Raw genomic sequence first — 19,518 nt, forward strand, 5'->3', positions numbered from 1 at the left:
CTGCCTCCATATATAGGCACAACATCATTACCATGCCACCCACGGGTATTCCATAAGTCATAAGTATTACATTTATATTTCACATTTCCTTACAAAATGGTGCAGTGACATCACTTACCCCTTCCACACCTGGTGTGGTGGCCGCAAGAAAGAGATTGTGACTTCATGGGACAAGAGTGTGGCTTCACAGGAGGGGCAAGGATAAGCATCGCAACACTCGTTTCTGTCACTGCAGGGGCCCGGGAGATGTGGGCTGCCCCCTGAGACTGCCTTGTGTGCAGTATCGGCGTCTACGCGGTGACGGACGGAGGAGCACTCTGACTCCTATCAGATGAGGCGTTCCTTGATTGGCAGGAATGCACTGGTCAGCAAGAAGTTCTCCTTCTGGTGTACTCATTCCCTTTCCAAATACAACTTCTTGCTGAAGAGTGCCTGCCAATCAAGGACCTCCTTTCCTGAGAGTTGCAGAGTGCTCACCCGTCTATGGCCCTTATTCTGATCGATGCGGATATTCCCGCTTGCGTACGGGCCGCCGATGTTTATCTTCTGCGCATGTGCAGAGGTCACTCTGCGCATGTGCAGGCGATTTCGCCGCAAGGATTCTCTATACGCCGCACAGGGGGCGTAGAGGGGCGTGAGGGGCTACTTATCCTCATTACCCTATGCATACGCCCCGCGTTTCATGGGCGTTCCCATGCAAACGCGGGGCGTATGCATGGTAATGAGGCCGTGACGCGTGGGTACGGGGCGGGCATCTGACATCGCCGGATGTCAGCTGCCCGCCCCCATACAAGATTTCACACGGACAAGTGTCCGTGTGGTCTTGTGTTGCGGGACCTGGTGGAGCGTGCGGCCCTGCATTCGATGTTCGGCGACCATCGAATGCAGGGGCTGCTCCCACCATGGAGGAGGCGTATCCCCGTCCAATTTCATGCGGATCGCCACATATCCGCGTACGGACGGCAGGTGGCGATCCGTATGGAAGGCGGGGATTCACCTGCACGGTCGTGGCCGCATATTCTGATCGGGCCGCACCGATCAGAATAAGGGCCTATGTGCTGCCCAGATCTGACACACTTTAATTTTAGTCTGACTTTAAGTGGGTGGGGACTAAACAAACCTCAGATCCATTTGAACCTCGACCCATTACAGCTGTCCCCTTAGTCCACCCTTATCACTTACAGATGGAGCCTTCTCTGGATAGCCATGGTGAGCCAAGGCCTATTGTTCTCCGCTGCAATACAATACACAGAACAATACAGTAGGGGATTAGCATAGGATTAAGTCCGTCAGATCTGGCTCACTTAATCCTATTAATGGGCTAGATGAGGATGACTCTATCTGTTACCTGTACATAGCTGCATACCTGTAAAAGTGCCCGTCCTGACCCTTGTCGAAAGTACCGACAATCGGCACGTGAGCCAGGACTATAACACATGTTCTGTAAATGGAGCCACAGAGTGTTATTGTTATCTTTGTGTGTGTGTGACTCTCTATCTCTTGCTATAAATGAGGCGCTCTCTCCCATACAGCTGTGGGATGCCCTGAGTGGGAAATGTGTGGCCACCCTGACTGGGCATGAAGATGAAGTGCTGGACGTAGCGTTTGACTCTGCTGGACAGCTGGTAGCTACAGCCTCCGCTGATGGTAAGGAAGGACATCTAATCGTGCTGCCATGAATATATATATACAATACTGTGAGAAGTGTTAGGCAGTTGCGGAAAACATGCTGCAAAGTAAGAATGCTTTCAAAAAGAGAAATGTTAATAGTTGTTATACTTTACTGTGTCTGATATAAGGCTGTCAATCTGTTTTCCACAGGAACAGCCAGAGTGTACAACGCAGTCAGCAGGAAGTGCATAGCCAAGTTAGAGGGACACGATGGTGAGATCTCCAAGGTGAGTGTACACACTACATTAGCATACCCTCCAACTGTACCATTTTAGCCGGTACAGTACCGTTTTTATAACAGTCTGTACCGGCTAAAACGAACTCCATTGTACCGATTTTCTGGCTGACTGACATAACTCTGGGAGATGCAGTTCATAACATCGCCAACGGCTCCCCAGGGAGTGTGGGTGGGAGAGGAGCCGGCCAGGACTACACCTCCCAGGGTGCACGGCGGTGGGACGTGGTAGGCCCGCCTCCCCTGCTCAGGGAGAGACTCCGGTTGGGGGACGTCAAGGCTTTGGGGAGCCAGTGACTGAATTTCTAGTTCTCTCCCCTCCCCACGCCGCCCCCTACCGCTACAGCACCAGCCGCCACTGCCGGGATCAAAGAGTGAGCGGCCTGATCTACCGCAGCATTGAGAACCTGGCAGCGGGGACTAACTGCACCTGTTCTTCCGGCCAGACTCCGCACAGCCGACGGGACTGTTCCAGGTAGGGACAGCCAGCGCGGGATTTATTTTAAAATGGGATGCGTAGTGTAAAGTAAAAGGTTTAAGATCACGCCCCTTTACAAATGGCCATGCCTCTATCTATGGACACACCCCCTGGCCTGTACCGATTTTTTTAAGTTGGAGTTGTTGGAGGGTAGGCATTAGGTTTAGGCTGTATCCTCAGACATTTCTAGAAGTCACAGCATACCCTGCTACACAGACATAAATTGCCCAATCAGTGCTGGAAATATAGTTGGCCAGTGTGCTTGCCCATGGGCCCTCACACAAGGTGGGCCCCCATATGGCCGCAACCATTGACTTGATGGTACCCATCAGTGAAGATTGGAGGTGCACTGTGGAGAGAGAGGAGCACAGGAGGATTAATTTGTTGGGAGCCAATTAAACTACCAGTATATTTTTGGATTGTGGGAGGAAACCGGAGTACCCGGAGGAAACCCACGCAAGCACAGGGAGAATATACAAACTCCGCACAGTTAGGGCCATGGTGGGAATCGAACCCATGACCTCAGTGCTGTGAGGCAGTATTGCTAACCATCACATCATCCGGGCTGCCCTAACCCATGCTGCTGTGCATGCATAACTGATCTGACTGATCCTAGGACATTGTCAGATCTTTCCCAGCATCAAAAGGTCAGATGTGTGACCCATGGGGTTGTGCAAGCCAGCTGCTACCTGGAGGTCCAGAAATCTCTATCCTCTGTTGGAAATCCTGGCCTCTTCCCTCCCCTACAATGGTGGCGACACAACTCCATTTGGTGAAACGCTGTTTCTGCATCCTCCCCACCCCCAAACAGCATCAGACAGTTGATGACTAATAGTCAGATGCTGTTCGGCATCCATCATTGCTGGACCTGTTTGTGTAGCGTAATGATGTTCAGTACTTTGAGACCAATGCTCCAACTCTGTCCACATTTGAGTCAGGCCATGGGGTGCAGATACATTTATTTATTTTTTTGCATGCAGGGTTAATACTGGCAGCTTTTGCATGTAGCTCGCAAGTGCTGGACAGCTTTATTTTTACACTGCAACTCAGATGACTCTCACACAGCTACTGTAAATCTCTCTGCACATGTTACATCTGCCTCATCAGCAGTACAGCATGGGTATGCCAAGCTGTACAGTGACTTGCTATTTCTGGCTATGCTCCCATCTCTGTATCATCCACAATATGTTTTAGAATTACAACAAGCAGCAATCGTGGTGTGATTATGCAATGTATGTATATTGCAAGTGGTTCGCCCAGAAAGAAGACCAGAATATTTTATACACAGTATATCCTATTTTACGGACCGCATATTTCTTTTTCTAGCTGCCATTATATTTTAGTTCATCCAGACATTCACAGACTCCCACAATGTCTCGGTGCACGTTCCATGTAGATTATATACATACAAGCACTTATACGGTTCTACGTTCTCGTTTGCTTTACAGATTTGTTTTAATGCTCAGGGCACACGCCTCTTAACAGCTAGCTCCGATAAGACATCACGCCTGTGGGATCCACACACGGGCCAGTGCGTGCAGGTGCTGGAAGGACACACAGATGAGATTTTTTCCTGTGCTTTCAACTATGAAGGAAATATTATTATTACGGGTAAGTATTGCTATAGAGCAGTGCGCTGTGCCCTCGTGTGCAATGCACATATGTTACAGTTTAATCTTTATCTAAATTCAGACTGTAGTGATATGCTTGTAGCAGTACTTACTATACTTTGCAAATGTAAAATACTGTATAACCTAAATCTAAGATAAATCTAACGTTCCTATTTATTAACTATTGTACCTTGGTAATAATATAGAACAGTGCCCCCCAGTGGTCAGATTGCTGTATCAATTGAAATTAGGATGGATGGCTGTCCCATACAGTGATTTTAAGAATTTCATGCATGACAATGATTATACCAGGGCTGGGCAACACCGGCCCTCCAGATGTTGATGAACTACACATCCCAGCATGCCTTGCATCAGTTTCAGCATGGCCACATAGCAAACCTAATGTAAAGCATCCTGGGATGTGTAGTTCACTAACATCTGGAGGGCCGGTGTTACCCAGCCCTGGATTATACTGTACTCCTTTTACTCTGCAAGATGATAAACATTATTATCATGCACATTATTGTGAAAATAGGATTAATTACACCACATATTTTAATTGACTATATTTTTCCAACAGGGAGCAAGGACAACACTTGTAGAATATGGCGTTAGTTGCTGATTATTCTGTGCAGCCACCGACAGGCTCAAAAAGCGGAATAGCCAAAAAATTTGATGAACATAGGGATTGGTATCCTAAAAGTTACATTCCCAAAGTGTTCCAGTGACCGGTTTTTCACTAGTGGATTTTATAGCTCTTGTTTATTTGTTATTGTATATTGATGCTGTGACTTTGCATAGTTCATAGTTTTATATTAACATTAATAAACTTTTTTTCATTAAAACCTGCAATAGTGCATTTTTCCAAAATACGGGTATGATTAGTATTTGGCTTAAAACAATAAAAATGGCTATTGGTGAAGTGCGATGTTTTCCCAACACTTACTGATGTCTTCCCCCTTACTGCATGCACAGATGTCAGTGACATAGAGCATATACACTGAACGATATGAACATTTTGTCATTTAGACCCGTTGGAATCAGCAAAATCATTCAAAATATCGTCTAGTGCTGGGGTAGCCAACTCCAGTCCTCGAGAGCTACCAACAGTAAATGTTTTCTAGATCTCCTCACAGAATCACAAGTGAAGTATTTAGCTCCACCTGTGGATCTTTTAAAATGTTTCAGCTAGTAATGAGTGCACCGGTGCAGCAGCTAGGTTGTCTGGAAATTGTGAACTGTTCGTAGCTCTCGAGGACTGGAGTTGGCTACCACTGGCCTAGTGTGCACTCATCTTCAGTCAACTTTCAGACTTCCTCATGTGCTACTCCATACCCCTGGTATGCCCTCAGGGCCATGCCTAGAGGTGGGTGAGTGGTGCTACTGCCCCATGGCACCTGCATTTGACTTTCTGGGTAACTGGCATGGCACCCAGAGGCATGGAAAGCTGAAGAGAGCGTTCTCAGGAAGTTCCCGACACATCTCCTTCCCAGGGGTGTCCGATTTTTGCTTTACTATGACACTGAATTCCCTTCTTAGTTGCAGCCAATTATTTTCCTTCTAGTTAACTCTGCAGTAACTGCCGTCTTTAATAGTATGCACCCGTGTCCCCTATAGGTTGTAAGCTCATGTGAGCTCGGCACTCTCCCCTTTCTCTTCTCTACATAATTATGACAAACTCACTCTGTAGTTGCAGATATACTAGTTACCACATAACAGTGGTATCAGTGCAGGCGGCTGTGCGCACACAAACAGAGTAACACTTTAATTGCTCCCTTAGGCTCTATCTAGTTGCTGTCAGCATTTGAAAACACTTACATGGAGGTGAGGAGCAGCCTTTCATTATATAGGATTTGTATTTATAGACTGTTTGCATTAGTCTAAAGGTATTGGATCCATTTGTAAATCTACCCACTAATTTGTAGCAATTGTGAACCCTTCAGTTTCTATTGATGCACGGTACCATGCAATATATTTCCATACAGGAACAGTGTTCATTTCCATGGGCAACAAAGACAAATTGCAATGGAAACCAAGACAAATCCAAAAAAGTTTTAAAGTACATTAATGGTAAAAGGTTAAAAAAAAATGAAAATCTAGATGCTGCAGTACTTCCTTGACTCTCCCATTTAAAGTGCCACAGTCCATCGTGACACTGAGAAAAGCCTGATGCTTACTAGGGGACCATGAGTCAACAAAATATTTTGTCCATGCAAGAAGAACCCCTGGGGAGACCTCTCTCAATGTCCCAGACCCCCTGTAATGGCAGAAAACGCTCATAGAGATTTTCTATTGATGGGTCATAGGATGAGTTGATATGTTTTCTCAAATAATATTCCACTAATCAGCTATATTTAAGATTATTACTGGCATCAATACATTTCTTGGCAGATACAGGGAAAACATGAAACACACAAACTAAATGGCAACCAGAACTCTCATTTACCATTCACAGCCTAATGACAAATGGTTAACAGCAGAACCTGGCTTCCAATTCTCTTTGTTCATAGCAGCTTCTCTGGGACTATGTAAAAACCGGACCCGGACTAGACTCCGGACCGCCGGACAAGACATCAAAATCTGCAGTCCGGAGCTTGTATGGTTCTGATGGGGGGGGGCATCCTGTCCGGGGGGGGGGGGATGGGACATGGGGGAGGGGAGATTAAAGCCTCCCCGTGTGGTTCGGACCATCCAGTTTTTGCTACATGCTCGGACCATACAGGGAGACTTTATTCTACCCCTCCTCCTCTACCTGGTGACAGATGTCACAGGCAGCCCCCCCAGACAGGACACCCCCCAGACCGGAGGCTACAAGCTCTAAAATGCAGAGTTTGATGTATGGCGGTCCGGGGGTTTTGTCCTGGTCCGGTTTTTACCCATACCCGCTTCTCTCCGTCGGGGAAATTATCGTTTCTGGGAGGCAGATGGTAGTTACTGTGTGGACATATGATATAGATCCATGTTAATGTTTTATGGGCATGTAGTCTGATTTCCGTACTTGTCTCAGATCGAAGATGGATGGTTAGCACCCAGCATTGGATGAATGCCAACACTAATCTTAATGGCTGCAGCCGAACCGTGGGTTGATTGATACATACCAGGGAAGGCTTCAAAATTAAAATGGAAGGATGGATCCTGGCATTAGCACAATAAAACAAATCTTATGTGGACACTTTGCATCGGACTTAGAATCAAGCCAATAGTAGGTTGTTCTAATTTGATTAGGAAAACTTTGAGGAGCTTGCAGTGAAATGACTGTAGTCTTTAAGGATTTAATAGTGTAGTACTTTAATAGAACATATAAAACAATCTTTTTTCAGAATGGCCAGTGTTTCAACAGCTGTAATGCAGTGAGTATAGATTGCTCAGAGATTATATAGTAACTGGAATTACAATCAAAGGTGCAGTTCCCAAATAGTAACATGGGAACCTCAAAGTCAGTGTAACTATATACCTCCTGGTACTAGGGGGACTATACTGTTTTACATCATGTAAGGATGTCTGTGGCAGGTGTCACAAATCTTCAAGTTTTACTCTGTCACATCGTCATGGTGATAAAACGTAAACATTTTGTAAAATCCAGAACTTCATCTCCATGCAGTTTGGAAGCATTATTCAGGATTTCTGTGGGTAATATGAAATACCATTAAATACAGCATCAAATGTGATTTTTTTTTTGTTACTGCCAATCAGTCTGACTCAAACCAGGAGCTGTGGAATTGCAGCTTCCATAGGGCATGATTCAGAGGTGCATACAAATCATGCACAGCTGCAGATGTCCCCAGTAGTGCATTCTGGAACGGATGTGGTTTTTGGAGTAATTTGGATAACAGATATCTGGATACGGGATTGTACCTTGCTACGGTGAAACGCATTAGGAGGAACAGAGGGGCAGATGTATTAAGCTTTAACAAAAGATAAATCCAAGGGTGATAATGAGAGATAAACGTCCAGCCAATCACCTGCTAACTGTCATGTTACAGGCTGTGTTTGAAAAAAGTCAGTAAGGAGCTGATTGGCTGGATGTTTATCTCTCCTTATCACACTTGGATTTATCTCTTGGTAAGGCTTAATACATCTGCCCCAGAGTACCTGGACACTTGTTTGCCACACTTGCGCCTATTAGATCCAAACCAGCCACCATCCAGACTTGCACTCAACAGTACAGCCACTCCTTTTATTTCCACCACTAATCACCGAATACAGGGTGGGCGCTGACATCATGTGACTTCAGCTGCCTTCCCTGAGCAGGCAGCTGAAGGCCTGCGTTCTTAGGGGAATGCCCAGTGTTTTTATGGGGACACCCATAAAACACTGGGTGTTCCCCTGCTCCAGCCCCCTGTCCAGAGGAAATGGTCCGGCGAGTGTGAAAACCCCAAACATCGGGAAAGGGGACAAATTCAGTCTGAGAAGAACGTGTCTGAATAGGCCCTATTGTTCCCACAAAAACTAAACAGATTCTAGGGCCCATATTCATTTGTTGCTCCCATCCCCGCTCCCATGTCTGGTCGTTTAAAAAAAAAAAATTCTGCCGGTGCATGCGCCACTTTATCTTTATTTCAGCTTGTCAACCCCGGGGAGAGGGGGGGATCTGAAATATGCAAAAACGTACTTTTTTTAATGTCGCACCTATTTGGCGCAATATCTACATTTAAATATTGCCCCGCAATTTCCTATCACTTTAGCCAGGAGATCGGGCACGATTCAACATTTCAATATGCCCCATGTTATCATTTAATTTCTTCTAGAAAATGATAGTATATTATTGTTTGTTATAGGCAATGCCATCACTTGTCTATTTTAGAAACTTTAGTAAATATAAAAACCAGAACCAGTCATAGAACCTTGCGTTCTGGTGGAATCGATGCAATAAAGAATACAGTATCTATCCTTATGTATCAATGCCTATTTCCCTATAGATTGTAAGCTTGCGAGCAGGGCCCTCCTACATTTTGACTGTCTGTAAATACCCTGTTTTGTTGTATCACTGTCTGCTTTTGTAAAGCGCAACGGAATATGCTGCGCTATATAAGAAACTGTTAATAAAAAAATTATAAATAAATATAAACCTAAGCAATGCTTTAAGGTGATGTTTAAACGTTTCCAATCATGGGCCAGATGTAATGGCGTCCGATTTCAGCGGTCATGCGGAATCCTGGCTGAACTCGCAAGGGGCAATCATTTACAAACATTGCCTAAAGCTTTGTTCTTTGGTTATGATGAAAATGCCTTCAATTGTTATTACATCATTATAAACCAGTGTACCTTCTTTTTTCTTTTCTTTTTGGAGACTTTCAGTTTTCCACTCTGTTTTAAGATGGCTTTAAATGTAAATGGTGATATCTGGGCTGTGACTTTTATTTTCAATCGTGGTAACTTTCCTGGGGATGGAATACAAATAGCAGATTAGAACAGACAGGACGAGTAATTAGCCTGACATTTCCCGTCATAAACATGACGTTCAGACAACAATGGACAGCCTGACATAGTATACTAAAATGGAAATACATTTAGTAATATACAGTACGCGATCAGTTTCCCATATCCAAAATCCAAGATGTGATCTAGTACAAAAAGAACGGAGAACATCGCAGCGTGTGTGGGCGGCATTATCTTTGTTATGGTTCAATGTACAATACACAAACTTTTGGGCCATTTAGACCGAATTTGGCTCCGTCCCCGATGTTCAGGGTTTGCGCATGTGCAAACCCCAGGAGCAAATGGCTTCGGTGAGTATCAAACTCGCCCAGATGTTCGCTCAGTAAGGGGAGGGAAGGGGGGGACAGGGGGCAGCAGCAGGGGGGAGTCCCCATAAAAACGCAAGTGTGGCAGCTGATGATGCATGATGTCAGCACCCGCATGGAATTCGGAGTACAGCGACCATCTGAAAAGTTAGTATTGATTCCTTTTCAGACTGAGGGCTGTAAAAAATCATTCAATGTTAGCGACCATCTAATGATTTCTCCGCATGCGAGGGGGGGTGTTACTGTACACATTCCCCGCAAGCTACCGAGGGGATTGTCGTGCGGGGAGGCAGGCGATCGGCCGGGCGGCGTTTCCCTGTTCACTAGGATGCGATTACACGCAGCCTAGCGGACAGGTGTGGATCAGGCCCTTTGTTTCATGCACAAAAAGGACCTTTAGGATATGTGTTTGCACATCAGAGACGCATCCTGGTATATATAGACATACAGTAGATGCAGCTTATTGTGCTTTGCGTAAGTGTTGGAGCCCCTATTAATGCTGATGACCGCTGCCCCTACTGGTGGCCAATCACAGGGCAGGCAGATAGTAATTACACAGGATTGGTAGTCACTGGAGGGGTCTGACACTGCAAACCCTGCAAAGCGGCTCCGTTCTTCCTCTGAGGACCACCAGAAAATGGCCGCCCCCATACAGCCGACAGTTTCAGAGAACTGTGCGCTATATGGGGGCGGCCATTTTGTGGTGGTCCTCAGCAGAAGAACGGAGCCACCGGGACAGCGCGAAAGGTAAGTCTGCGGTGGATTGAGAGGGGGTTTAACTATAGCACCGCAGCCCCCCCCCCCCCCCCCCCCCCCCCCCCGCGGTGGCGGGGGCTGCGGTGCTATAGTTACGCCGCTGGTGGTCCGGACTGTTCCGATTTTTGCTAAATGCCCGGACCATACAGGGAGGTTTTATTCTCCCCCTCCTTATCTCCCTGGTGACAGGTGTCACAGGAAGCCCCCCAAACCCCACCGGCCCCAGACCAAACATCCGAGGACAGGCACCCTCTGGTCCGGACACTACAAGCTCCGGAAGGACAGAAATTGATTAATGGAGCCTGTGGGACAGATTCTCTAAGCTTCAAAAGTGATAAAATGGAGAGTGATTAAACAGCCAGCCAATCAGCTCCTACCTGCCATGTCACAGACTGTGTTTGAAAAATGTCAGGCAGGAGCTGATTGGCTGGCTGTTTATCACTCTCCATTTTAACACATTTGAAGCTTAGAGAATCTGGCCTTGTGTCTGGTCCGGGGTTCTGTCCAGTTCCAGTTTTTACCAATACCTGAACACTTCATTTTAGCCCAGGTATGTTTTTCAGCTGCAAGAACTACATACAATTGGTTCTGGATTTTGTGCAGTAACAAAATACACAGCCCCAGGGATACTCTTATCTACTGATGTGCAACAGGGAAGACGCAATGAATTCCAAACTGCCAGCTGTGGGGTTGTGCAAGAGTAATATTTGCATATTGTAACAGCACCTTGATTTCTGTCAGTCAGGGCCTCCAGGATGTCAGCGGCTGGTAACTCTCCCAGGCAGTTATCATCAATGTCCAGTTCAGAAAGCTGCTCAGAGTAGCGAATGAGACTGAAATAACAAAAAAACAATGTGTGCAATGCTAATATTTGCACATCTGTTTTCCTTGTAAAGCTAAGGTAAAATGTTCCTTGTATTCCTTTTGTCTCAGCTGGGCAGGGCCCAAGTCCTGAAGGGGCACCTGCATGTACAGCAGCACCTGTGTGGTTCCCAGCAGGACACAAGTGTGAGCCCTGCTCTTCCAACAGAGATCTGCTGTGCACCTACTGCTACTGTAAAGTTAATTGGCTCTGTCCCAGGAGACTTGCTAACACCTGCAATAAGGAACAGGGAGGCTCACACCTGGTACCATTCACCCGGTGCTGCAGCAAGCAATGGAGCACCCACAGCTGCTGCTGGCATGGGAGACTGGATCAAGGTAGCTGAATATCATGAGTATCTCAGAAGGAAGTATTGTAAATCCGAAATGCATTAAGCGTGCCTTGCCTTGCTCTAGACCAGTGTTTGTCAACGACTGTGCCGTGTCACACTACTGTGCCTTGAGCTGTTCTCAAGTGTGCCCCCAGATCTAGAGATGCCCAAATCAGTTTACAGCCACCACCAGTTCAACTGTTATTTACTGGTTTCTTCTTTTCATGTAAAGGGCCAATGTATTTTATTTCCGTTACCTGTGGGGACCAGTGTGATTGTTTGTTATATGGGGGCCAATAGGTTTTGTTTTTTTTTCCCTGTGGGGGCCAATGTGTTTTGCTCTGTGGGGATCTCATGGTGTGCCTTGCCAATTTTAAAATCTTATTTAGTGTGCCGCAAGGTAAAAAGGTTGAAAATCACTGCTCTAGACAGTCCTTTGGCTACATTTGGGATCGTGGAACTGGCTTACCTTACTACCAGATCCGGAACTGGGACTTTGGTTGCTTGACTCTCACAAACATCTATGGTTCCTGACTGTTCCTTGGACATATATTACTTGCTTTTAACCACTTTTCAAATTGAGGCGAGTGATCAACATTTTATGAATCATTTCATTTGTATTGGAAGAAATCCCAAAGGATCATTTTAACCTGCTGCATTTGATGGATGGTGACTTTATTGTATTATATCCCACACATGTGGTGTTAGTTCTCTTTTTTGGGAACCCTTGAAGCGCTGAACTTCTTTGTTCTTTTTCACTACTATTATTTCCTCCTTCAGGTGTTGTTGGGTATTGCCTGTTGCACTGATTGTTCAGCTGCATCTAGGTTTATTGTGCGCACAGAGAAACCCAGTCTTTTTTGTTTCACAAAATGCAATGCTTGATACATCCCACCATATATGTGATAATAGGGTATGAATATATGTGAGGGTGGCTTTAATGTGAATAAGACATAAAATTTTGGGAAAAATACAAAATGACAGGAATCCCTACCAGTGGCACCGAGTCTAAATCGCACCATTACCCACTTGTCTCCTCTCTGACAGTAGTTCCTTGCCTGTTACCTTCTCTCTCACTCTGTTTTCTACCACATCCTCGCAAATCTACTACAGACGCTGTCTGTTCTCCCAAATCCCTCTGTCTGCTTTCACTAACCTACCCTCTCACCTTCGGTTCCTCATGGCTGTTAATCTCTCAACTTCACTTTCTCCAACTGCTCCTCCCCCCTCCCATCCCATACCTATCCTGACCACTCTCCCCCGCACCCCCACCCTCCCAACGACCCCCCTCGCTTCTGCAATCCCAAAAACCTTATCCACATAAATACACAACCCACCCCCCCCTCTTTCCTGTGCACTATGGAATGCCAGATCCATCTGCAACAAACTCCCTGCCATCCATGACCTATTCATCTCTAGAGCATTCCACCTCCTTGCTATCACCGAGACCTGGCTCTCCACCTCTGATTCTGTCTCTCCGGCTGCTCTCTCCCATGGTGGCCTCTCTTTCTCTCACACTCCCAGGCTGGACGGTCGCCAAGGTGGCGGCGTTGGTTTTCTCCTCTCAGCCTCATGCACCCACAGTGTCATTCACCCTGAACCCTCTCTCCTTTTCTCCTCCTTTGAGTCTCACTCTATCCGTCTTTACTACCCCTACCACCTCCGTGTTGCTGCAATCTACCGCCCCCCTGGCCCTATCTCCCAATTTCTTGACAACTTCGCCGCCTGGCTCCCACACTTCCTCTCCTCTGACCTGCCATCTGTCATTCTTGGTGACTTTAACATCCCCTTGGATAACCCCGCTGATCCTGGCACCTCCAAACTCCTCTCTCTCTGCTCCTCTCTTGGCCTATCTCAGTGGACTACCTCTCCCACCCACATCCAAGGACACTCCCTCGATCTCGTCTTCTCTCGCTCTTGTTCCCTTACTGACTACACTATCTCGGCTTTTCCTCTCTCTGACCATCACCTCATCTCCTTCTCCCTCACTGCTTCCCCCTCTCCCACTCCCCCTCCCAAGCGCATTGTCTCACGGCATAACGTCAACACACTTGATCTTGCTGCCTTCTCAAACACGCTGTGTCCTCTTCTCGCCCCAATCACCGCCATGTCCTGCCCGAACCTCGCCGCCTCCCTCTATAATGACACCCTATCTTCGGCATTGGACTCTGCCTGCCCTCCATCCTCTATCCCCCTTCGATGCTCCAACCCCCAACAGTGGCACTCGCCTATCACCCGATTCCTTAAAAAGTGCTCTCGCACTGCTGAGCGCTTCTGGAAGAAATCACGCTCCCTCGCGGATTATCTCCATTTCAAATTCATTCTTTCCTCCTTCAGCTCTGCCCTTGCTCTGGCCAAGGAATCCTACTTTAAGTCCCTCATCCTTTCCCAATCATCCAATCCCCGCAGGCTCTTCGCCACCTTCAACTCCTTGCTCTCCCCCCCTCCTCCAGCTCTTCCGTCCTCCATCGTAGCTGCTGATTTTGCTACCTACTTTTCAACCAAAATCTCCTCTCTCAGGACTGCCATCACTGCTGCCATGACCTCACCCTCTCCCTCCTCCCCTCCTACATCCCCACTCCCCTCCTTCCAACCCCTGTCCTCATTTTACCCCACCACTGCTGCTGAAGTCCACTCTATCCTTCAATCCGCTTCTCCCTCCACCTGCCCGCTCGATCCTATCCCCTCCAATATTATCCGTCGTCTCAGTCCGTCAGTCTGCTCTCACCTGGCTCACCTCTTTAATCTTTCCCTATCCTCTGGGATCTTCCCTTCCTCCTTCAAACACGCTCTTGTCTCCCCAATTCTCAAAAAACCAAATCTGGACCCCAACTCTCCATCCAACTACAGGCCCATCTCCCTCCTCCCTTTTGCCTCCAAGCTCCTAGAACGTCTGACCTATAATCGTCTCCTAAGCCACCTTACTGCTAACTCCATTCTCGACCCCCTCCAATCCGGGTTCCGCCCTTTACATTCCACTGAAACTGCCCTGACCAAAGTCACTAACGATCTAATATCGGCTAAATCCAAAGGCCTCTTCTCTATCCTCATCCAGCTTGATCTGTCGGCTGCCTTTGACACTGTTGACCACCTTCTCCTGCTCAACACCCTCCGCTCCTTTGGCATCACTGGCACGGTATTCTCCTGGTTCACCTCATACCTCTCCGATTGCTCCTTCTCCGTCTCCACTCCGAGCTCCTCCTCTCCTACTACCCCGCAGCCAGTCGGTGTTCCCCAAGGGTCTGTCCTTGGCCCTCTCCTCTTCTCTCTCTACACCACCTCTCTGGGCACCCTCATCAGCTCCTATGGTTTTCATTACCACCTTTATGCAATCTACCGCCCCCCTGGCCCTATCTCCCAATTTCTTGACAACTTCGCCGCCTGGCTCCCATACTTCCTCTCCTCTGACCTGCCATCTGTCATTCTTGGTGACTTTAACATCCCCTTGGATAACCCCGCTGATCCTGGCACCTCCAAACTCCTCTCTCTCTGCTCCTCTCTTGGCCTATCTCAGTGGACTACCTCTCCCACCCACATCCAAGGACACTCCCTCGATCTCGTCTTCTCTCGCTCTTGTTCCCTTACTGACTACACTATCTCGGCTTTTCCTCTCTCTGACCATCACCTCATCTCCTTCTCCCTCACTGCTTCCCCCTCTCCCACTCCCCCTCCCAAGCGCATTGTCTCACGGCATAACGTCAACACACTTGATCTTGCTGCCTTCTCAAACACGCTGTGTCCTCTTCTCGCCCCAATCACCGCCATGTCCTGCCCGAACCTCGCCGCCTCCCTCTATAATGACACCCTATCTTCGGCATTGGACTCTGCCTGCCCTCCATCCTCTATCCCCCTTCGATGCTCCAACCCCCAACCGTGGCACTCGCCTATCACCCGATTCCTTAAAAAGTGCTCTCGCACTGCTGAGCGCTTCTGGAAGAAATCACGCTCCCTCGCGGATTATCTCCATTTCAAATTCATTCTTTCCTCCTTCAGCTCTGCCCTTGCTCTGGCCAAGGAATCCTACTTTAAGTCCCTCATCCTTTCCCAATCATCCAATCCCTGCAGGCTCTTCGCCACCTTCAACTCCTTGCTCTCCCCCCCTCCTCCAGCTCTTCCGTCCTCCATCGTAGCTGCTGATTTTGCTACCTACTTTTCAACCAAAATCTCCTCTCTCAGGACTGCCATCACTGCTGCCATGACCTCACCCTCTCCCTCCTCCCCTCCTACATCCCCACTCCCCTCCTTCCAACCCCTGTCCTCATTTTACCCCACCACTGCTGCTGAAGTCCACTCTATCCTTCAATCCGCTTCTCCCTCCACCTGCCCGCTCGATCCTATCCCCTCCAATATTATCCGTCGTCTCAGTCCGTCAGTCTGCTCTCACCTGGCTCACCTCTTTAATCTTTCCCTATCCTCTGGGATCTTCCCTTCCTCCTTCAAACACGCTCTTGTCTCCCCAATTCTCAAAAAACCAAATCTGGACCCCAACTCTCCATCCAACTACAGGCCCATCTCCCTCCTCCCTTTTGCCTCCAAGCTCCTAGAACGTCTGACCTATAATCGTCTCCTAAGCCACCTTACTGCTAACTCCATTCTCGACCCCCTCCAATCCGGGTTCCGCCCTTTACATTCCACTGAAACTGCCCTGACCAAAGTCACTAACGATCTAATATCGGCTAAATCCAAAGGCCTCTTCTCTATCCTCATCCAGCTTGATCTGTCGGCTGCCTTTGACACTGTTGACCACCTTCTCCTGCTCAACACCCTCCGCTCCTTTGGCATCACTGGCACGGTATTCTCCTGGTTCACCTCATACCTCTCCGATTGCTCCTTCTCCGTCTCCACTCCGAGCTCCTCCTCTCCTACTACCCCGCAGCCAGTCGGTGTTCCCCAAGGGTCTGTCCTTGGCCCTCTCCTCTTCTCTCTCTACACCACCTCTCTGGGCACCCTCATCAGCTCCTATGGTTTTCATTACCACCTTTATGCTGATGATACCCTAATCTATCTCTCTTCCCCCGACCTATCCCTATCACTCCTGTCCAAGGTCTCCGAATGCCTCACGGCCATCTCAGCCTGGATGACCCAACACTTCCTGAAGCTAAACATGGCTAAAACTGAACTTCTAATCTTCCATCCCCCGAACATCCCCTCTTCTCCCACTATCTCCATCAGTGTTGGTGAAACCGAGATCACCTCCACCGACCAAACGCGCTGCCTCGGTGTCATCATTGACTCCTCCCTCTCTTTCACCCCCCACATTCGTGCTCTCTCACAGTCTTGCCGCTTTCACCTACGCAACATCTCACGCATCAGACCATTCCTCTCCACTGACGCGACCAAAATTCTCATTCACTCTCTTGTCATCTCCCGCCTTGACTACTGCAACATCCTTCTCTCTGGGCTACCTCTCACCCGCCTCGCACCTCTCCAATCCATTCTTAACGCTGCTGCTAGGCTCACCTTCCTCTCCCGCCGCTCTACCTCCACCTCCCCCCTCTGTCTATCTCTTCACTGGCTCCCCATTCCTTTCCGAGTTCTCTTTAAACTCCTCACCACCACCTACAAGGCTCTCTCCTCCTCCACCGCTCCTTACCTCTCTTCACTGATCTCTATCCACACTCCCTCCCGTCCTCTTCGCTCCATCACTGACCGCCGACTGACCTCTCACCTAATCACCTCCTCCCACTCCCGTGTCCAAGACTTCTCTCGCGCTGCCCCCCTGCACTGGAACAACCTCCCGCCACCCATCAGGCTTTCTGATTCCCTTACCTCCTTCAAGCGCTCCCTCAAAACCCACTTTTTTCGACTAGCCTATCCCTCCTCCTAACCTCTTTTGATCCTCCTATCCTACCTCCGTTCCCCTCCGTTCCTACTTATCCTATTGTTTTTCGTTCGTCCACCCACCTATTTTTAGTATGTTAACTCTTATGAGTAGGGCCCTCCTTCCTCACGTACTCACCCTACCTCTTTACCTCACCTGTGCTCCTGTCCTGTTCTTCCCTTCCTCTACTTCATCTTCACTCTCCTCGACAATTTTGACACCTACTTCTGAACTGATGCTGATTTTAGTTCTACCAGCTATACCCCTATTTATACTGTATTTTTCAACACACCCTGTACGTTACCTCGTAATTTTTTTGTTTGCTATGTACGGCGCTGCGGACACTTTGCGGCGCCTTATAAATAAACGTACTACTACTACCATTATCAGAAATTCACCTCAGATATTTTCCATTTTAATCACCAAATTTTTTACATACTATATAAGTCTCATTTTATTTTTATTAAACCAATACCTTCTTTTACCTTTTAATAACTACAGTTTTTTTTACCAGTTCTATGAAAGGGGGAGCACGTTATTAATTTACAGAGTCTGTTAATATACCTCTGATTATGCACTTACTGTACCTGCTCAGTAACTGAGAGAACTCCAGCACTCCCATCTCGCGTTCCTTCCCCCTGGCATCAATCCCGTTATCACCCAGATGTAGCTTGCTGACCCAGGGCCCGGGGAGAGGTGCAGGTTTATTTTTTTTCTTTCTTCCTGAGAAGATGCAAGTTAATAATGTCTGAGACTATAATTATTAATATTACAGTTTTATGTATATAAACCTCCATGAGGGTTCTATAGCAACATACATAGAACATACAGCAAAATTATATAGAACATGGGTGATCAGAAAGGGCGGTTATATCTCAAGCTGACGAGTTTACACATATACAGAATTATAATGCGCAGTTTAGATAATTCCGTAGAGACGACAGAAGGAGAGAGGGCCCTGCTCGCAAGATCTTTCAGTCTAGAGGAACTGAGGGTGTTCCCATGAAGGGACAAGCGACTGCATTGGCTGGAGCACTGAGATTGTAGGAGCTGGAGTATGAGGTGGGAGGATTGTGGGCTTGGGCAAATAAATGAGCTGTGGGGCTGGGTGACAGAGGGTGGGAGCAGAGCATGGCAGAGGAAAGGTGGCAGTCATTGGCAACCGTTTTTTTTTTATGTGCGTACAGCTGTACTATCTGACACAAAGTTATCAATATACATGAACAAAAAAAGGTGTTTTTTTTTTTCATATTTACTATCCAAGTGGGAATAGAGGCCCTTATCGCAGTACAAATTTGTTCTCAAAATGGGCAAAACCATGTGCACTGCAGGTGGGGCAGATGTAACATGCACAGAGAGAGTTCGATTTGGGGGAGTTATTTTGTTTCTGTGCAGGGTAAATACTGGCGGCATTATTTTTACACAGCAATTTAGATTTCAGTTTTAACACACCCCACCCAAATGTAACTCTCTCTGCACATGTTACATCTGCCCCACCTGCAGTGCACATGGTTTTGCCCATTTTGAGAATAAATTTGTACTGCCATCACATCTGAATAAGGGCCAGAGTTAAAATATACTGTAATAGTGTGCCTAGCGTAGCGAGGCTCCATGCCTGAAGCATGGCAAACAAAGAGCTACACTTAGATACGACATCCAGTCATGTACACATGCAGCTGTCTGTCCTCTTTGTGCCTATTTCCACCCACACAAGTGTACTGTACCCATACCCAGGGGCGGATTTAGGGAGGAGGGCGCCCCTAGGCACAACAATAATGTTTACTAAGAAGGACAGTTTGTAGGGGCAGTATCTGCATGTCCTATCCATTTACACTCTATTTAAGATGGAATATAGTACAGTACAGTGGATATTTTGCAGTTATTGGTACATTTTGGGCTGACAGTACTATCACAGGCATCCAAGTGCCGCCCCCAAACATGTGCCGCCCCTAGGCCGGTGCCTCACGTGCCTAATGGGAAATTCGGCTCTGCCCATACCTCCCAGTGGGG

The 19,518-nt window shown here is 47.5% G+C and overlaps 2 protein-coding genes across 3 annotated transcripts in view; one reads left to right on the top strand and one right to left on the bottom strand.

Annotated features, from left to right (window-relative positions):
* DAW1 (dynein assembly factor with WD repeats 1) overlaps positions 1-4,846 on the top strand; it is a 67,201-nt gene extending 62,355 nt beyond the window's left edge. The window contains exons 10-13 of the mRNA XM_083178313.1: positions 1,533-1,647; positions 1,822-1,898; positions 3,833-3,995; positions 4,575-4,846. Of these exons, the coding sequence (XP_083034439.1) occupies positions 1,533-1,647; positions 1,822-1,898; positions 3,833-3,995; positions 4,575-4,609 (390 nt within the window). The 3' untranslated portion in view covers positions 4,610-4,846. The remainder of the gene's footprint in view (positions 1-1,532; positions 1,648-1,821; positions 1,899-3,832; positions 3,996-4,574) is intronic.
* Positions 4,847-7,278: 2,432 nt separating this feature from the next.
* LOC146062747 (uncharacterized) overlaps positions 7,279-19,518 on the bottom strand; it is a 37,341-nt gene continuing 25,101 nt past the window's right edge. For both annotated transcript variants that reach the window (XM_083174785.1, XM_083174784.1), the window contains 4 exons: positions 18,096-18,231; positions 11,221-11,327; positions 9,260-9,375; positions 7,279-7,618 (listed from right to left, as the gene is read on the bottom strand). In XM_083174785.1, coding sequence (XP_083030911.1) covers positions 7,610-7,618; positions 9,260-9,375; positions 11,221-11,327; positions 18,096-18,231 — 368 coding nt within the window. In that variant the 3' untranslated portion in view covers positions 7,279-7,609. The remainder of the gene's footprint in view (positions 7,619-9,259; positions 9,376-11,220; positions 11,328-18,095; positions 18,232-19,518) is intronic.

The sequence above is a fragment of the Crinia signifera genome, chromosome 3 (assembly GCF_055691185.1).
Source record: "Crinia signifera chromosome 3, ASM5569118v1, whole genome shotgun sequence".
NCBI classification, from domain to species: Eukaryota; Metazoa; Chordata; class Amphibia; order Anura; family Myobatrachidae; genus Crinia; species Crinia signifera.